Source organism: Curcuma longa, chromosome 19 (assembly GCF_044706935.1).
Source record: "Curcuma longa cultivar G26 ecotype Majalengka, Jawa Barat chromosome 19, ITB_CL_G26_1.1, whole genome shotgun sequence".
Lineage (NCBI taxonomy): Eukaryota > Viridiplantae > Streptophyta > Magnoliopsida > Zingiberales > Zingiberaceae > Curcuma > Curcuma longa.
This window is the reverse complement of record NC_133879.1, coordinates 2,735,336-2,739,752: the sequence shown is the minus strand read 5'-3', so window position 1 is coordinate 2,739,752 and position 4,417 is coordinate 2,735,336. Positions and strand designations below refer to the sequence as shown.

Genomic DNA, 4,417 nt, shown 5'->3' with positions numbered 1-4,417 from the left:
AATAGGATAGTTTAGTGATTTAAGTCAATTTTATTCAATCTATATCATTTAAAATCAACCAAATATCTGTTTTTTTACTGCTATGCTATGATGTAAAGAAATATTAACTTCAATAGCAGTTTTGTATAAACCTATAACATGGACCTATATTAGTTTAAATTGAGAAAGAAAGATAAATAATGACTCAATTAGATCTACGATATACAAAGAAATATTTAGAGAGACATTTATTGTTAGCAAGTAAATAAGGGTGGGTGGAAAGTCCTTTTCATGCTAAATAAAATACGAAGGCTAAAAGAGGCTCCCCTTTAATTTCTATCCATTAAATTATACAATTATAATTCTAGGACTTCACATGTCAAACAGTATCCCAAATGGACTGAAAGCAATGCCAAAGAAAGCAGTCCACGGATCGTTTTCTAACAAGATTCTTATCGTATCAAATCTTGGTGTTTCAGTTTAGTCATGCCATCAGAGACATTAACAATCACAAAGATACATGGCATGCCTAACATCCCTTTTTAGTTTCCCTTAAAAAAAGGGTAAGTACAAAAAGAGAGGCAAAGAAAGCAACTGGCACTATTCCCAGTCTTGTGTGTGACAAGGGTTGCATCCTTCTTGGGCAATCTCAGTGACCTTAACCCCCAAGTCATATACTGAACCAGTTTTCCAGTCCATCGGCAGGACCGCATGCCGTGTCCAGATCCATTTGCCGTCGTAGCCGGCAGTCACAACTAGCCGGAATTGCAACGGACCAACCGGTGCTTGGCTCGTGCTCCAAACTGGACCATAATCTCGGTTCATGAATCGCCAGTTCGATGACCCGACCTGCAAGTCCAAACTGACTGTTAGTTCTGGCTACGACAACATCATCCAATCACTGATAGTTCAGTTTAGATACTGACTGACCCGAGCTACATCCACTCCGACTATGTCAGTTTGGCCTCCCTGATACATGAACTTGATGGCCACGTAGTTTGGCCTTCTACTGTTTTCTTCCACTCTGATTGATAGGTTCTGGTTCTTGTACTCGCAGGGAACCCTAATGGATTTGGAAATGAAAATCAAACTAAATTAAAACTCATGGTAATTGAAAAATTAAGCAGTAAGGAGAGAGAATTCCGTGTTGCTACCTTTTGTATTCCACATCAAGAATGCCAAGTTTGTTGAGATCTTGCACCGTGCCATTTCTTGCCATGACCCTGAAAGCAGAGCTGCTGAGAATGAAATCAGTGTCATTGTTCTTGTTGAGATCTGTCAAGGTCACTTTTACTCCTCCACGTGTGCATACTCTTGTATCCTTGCATCTTATCTATTTGATCAAAGAAAAAAAAAACAAATCAGAATGGTGAAGTAAATGGGAAATAAAAATGCATTATTTTGTGCAATTTTCCATCTCTAACCTGGAAGCAAGCTCCACAGCCGATTCCTCCTCTGTGAATGACAGAGCTTCCTGCTGCAACAAACCCTCCATTGGAACCCATCGCCATGGATCCATACCCACAAGCTCCAGCTAAACAAAATTCACAAGACAAAACCTCTAAAAATCCAATTTTGATCGACTTCGAATCATCAAAATTAAATTTTTGTGAAAGATCTACCGGCGACGGTGGAGGCAGAGGAGAAAAAAGCTGCCCTGGACTGATGCACGCACCTATCACAAGCTGAGGTGGAGGAAATCAAGAGAAGGAAGAGAAGAGCCAATGTGAAGAAGTTTTCACTCGTGTTACTATCCATCTGTGCTTCCTGAGGAACAAGAAGGAACCTAATTATTATGTGATATATAAAGAGGAGAAGAACAGTGGAGAAAATAAACGCAGCAGGGCCGGGACAACAGTAAATCTTATTCAGAGGGAGTGGGTTGGCACAATAAATTATAAATGAGATTTGATTTTTCTTGCTTGCCATGATACGACAAGGCTTGTCTTCATTAACAGCAATGGAATATCTCAACCTTACCTAAGCTAATCCATCATGATCTTTTCCTTTTAATCATGTAAATACATATTTTTAAAAAAATTAAGAAAATAATAATCACAGTTTAAGTCCAAATTAATAATTAACATATTTAAATTTATAAAGTTACTTTGCACCTTTATATAATTCATTATATTAAACACGATTGAAGTGTCATGATAGACAATATTACACTAACTACACCTTGTCAGTCCTTAATAGGAATTTTAGAGAAAAAACAAAGGCTCGTCTGCTAAGTTTGTCTTCATTAGAAGACTAACCTGTCCACACAGAGGGAAAAGAGCAAGACACACTCTTTCTTTGACTACTTTAGGAGCTATTCATTTTGGACTCCTGAGGCACCTACCACAGAGGATCCATTACTTTGTGTCAGTAGATGCATGCACAAACAATGCAAGGAATTAACAAGGTGCATGTATCAAGAATAAGATGCAAGCAGAAATTAGCAACACTTGGGTTAATTTCAATTAGGAATTAGGAATAGTTGAATAAAAGTCCTGTCACTTGTATGTTTACCTTGTGTATCCTACTGAATCCACCTTATATTTTGCTTAAGCACTACACCTCATCATAAAGAGCACCCCGTCCACAAATTCTACTCTTATAGCTCCATGCCACTTCTCGTTATCTAATTTCCATTCTATGCAACAAACGACATCTCCCATTGCAAACTCCTTCACTCATGTGAACCTTGTGAGCCACCGTTACAAGCCACCCTCACTGTCACTTGGTCTCCCTTTCCCTCAAAATTACTTCTCCACCCTGTTCTTTAGCTCACCGTCGAACAACGTTACTTACGCATCCTCTTGTTGTTAAAATGAAGGAAGATTATTAGACTTGCAAATAAGATCATAAAAAAGTCTATTTTATGGCGATGGCTTTGTGATGGTTTTGGAATTGTTAAAACTATGATATTAGAGTGATGGAATAATCATATCATCGCTAATCACTTAACTACAACAGTAGATTGTGTCAAGTATGTTTCCATCGCAAATGCATTCTTTCTCACTCTGAGGACTCTTCTGAGTCCTTTAATATATTTGATGACCATCACATCTCTCCATCATTGGTCTTGTTTTGCCTACTTGGAAGATCTCTGTCTCCCTCTTCTTTCAAACTGTCATTTGCGTACCCCTTTCCCCCTCCTTTGTCATTGGCTAAGTGATGACTAACCTTGTCTTCACCTCCTCAATCTCATTAGTAGAATCTCTTGCTATCCCCTTTTTCTTCAATCCTCTCCTCAATCGACCTTTGGTGTTGGCTAATTGCTACCTACCCACCATGTTCTTTTTGGTTGGTTGTAGTCATTATAAATAATTACAAAAATATAGTACCCCATGATTACAATGCTTCTTTGACATTTTAACTCCTCTTTCTCATGTCTATGACTCTCCTTTCTCATAAACCCTAAATCCTACAACAAACATCACTCTCCTTTGCTTAGATGACCTCCCTCTCCCTTTCTTAATCCTCACCATGTTCACCCTCAGCCAACTAAAGATCAACCTCACCTCCTCTTCCACCACACCTCCTTAGGCAACTATGCACCTTGTTCGCCTTCACGGACGTAGTCAAATTGATACTTAAATAGTACATTTATAATAAATATGCATCTTCATGTAAATTGTATATTCAAATTATAAATTAAAAAATCTAGAAATATTTTTTAAATTTTTTAGTGTTTGATAGAATAAAAAATAATTTTTCTAAACAAATATTTTTGAAAAATAATTTCATTTATAAAAGAATGGAAGTAATTTTTTTCCTAACGTATTATACTATTCCTTTAGTTAATAAATCTCTACACACTATTCTCCAGCATCCATTCATATTCCAATAGGTTAATTGATATTGGACAAGCTAATCAACTTGACCAAGTCAAAAGGGCAACACGCTAGTCGGGCAAGCATGTTATATGGGTTATGCAAGTTGGATAGGCTATGTTTGACAATCATGTCAATTGGGTCGGTCAAGCCAAACCCAACTAACCAAGCAGATCAAATATGGTAGGTTAGTGTTACGCAATGAAATTCACATATCTCCATGATAATATGATATTATCTACTTTGAACCTAAGCCCTTATTATAAATTTATTTTTGAACTTTAACAAAAATATTTCATATTAGTGGAGATATTTTTTATCTTATAAACTCATGTTCTTCTCCATGTATTTTCAATATAGAACTTTGATTATAATCCTAGCAATCCTCCCATCAAATGAAAGACCATCAGACTTCAATCGAAGTGACTTTTTCCTACTGCGTTTGGAGGCATGCCTTACGTGAAATTCCTAGAGCACTACCTACCTCGAGAAGTTATCATGAATTTTACTGGGAGCCCCTACCATTATTCTCATGGTTCGGGCTTCCCTTACCTTCTTCATTTTTTTCTTTAAGGATCCCCATGTGGCTCCATCTAGACCATGACTTTGATACCACT

General features: G+C 37.3%; 1 protein-coding gene across 1 annotated transcript; it reads right to left on the bottom strand.

Moving 5' to 3' along the window:
- Positions 1–307: 307 nt before the first annotated feature.
- On the bottom strand, positions 308–1,784 carry LOC141812603 (expansin-like A1). The gene is made up of 5 exons (XM_074700617.1): positions 1,602–1,784; positions 1,404–1,513; positions 1,134–1,312; positions 910–1,042; positions 308–828 (listed from the first exon to the last, which is right to left on the bottom strand). The coding sequence occupies exons 1-5, from the start codon at positions 1,735–1,737 to the stop codon at positions 580–582; spliced, it is 807 nt and encodes a 268-aa protein (XP_074556718.1). The 5' UTR covers positions 1,738–1,784; the 3' UTR covers positions 308–579.
- Positions 1,785–4,417: the final 2,633 nt, after the last annotated feature.

Bases quoted from the DNA above. Each gene is read 5' to 3' on its own strand.
- LOC141812603 (XM_074700617.1), bottom strand. From the start codon at position 1,737: ATGGATAGTAACACGAGTGAAAACTTCTTCACATTGGCTCTTCTCTTC. The intron at 1,043-1,133 runs GTAGCAACACGG...CAAATCCATTAG, and splicing joins CTTGATGTGGAATACAAAAG to GGTTCCCTGCGAGTACAAGA. The intron at 829-909 runs GTCAGTCAGTAT...TTGGACTTGCAG, and splicing joins TCGGAGTGGATGTAGCTCGG to GTCGGGTCATCGAACTGGCG.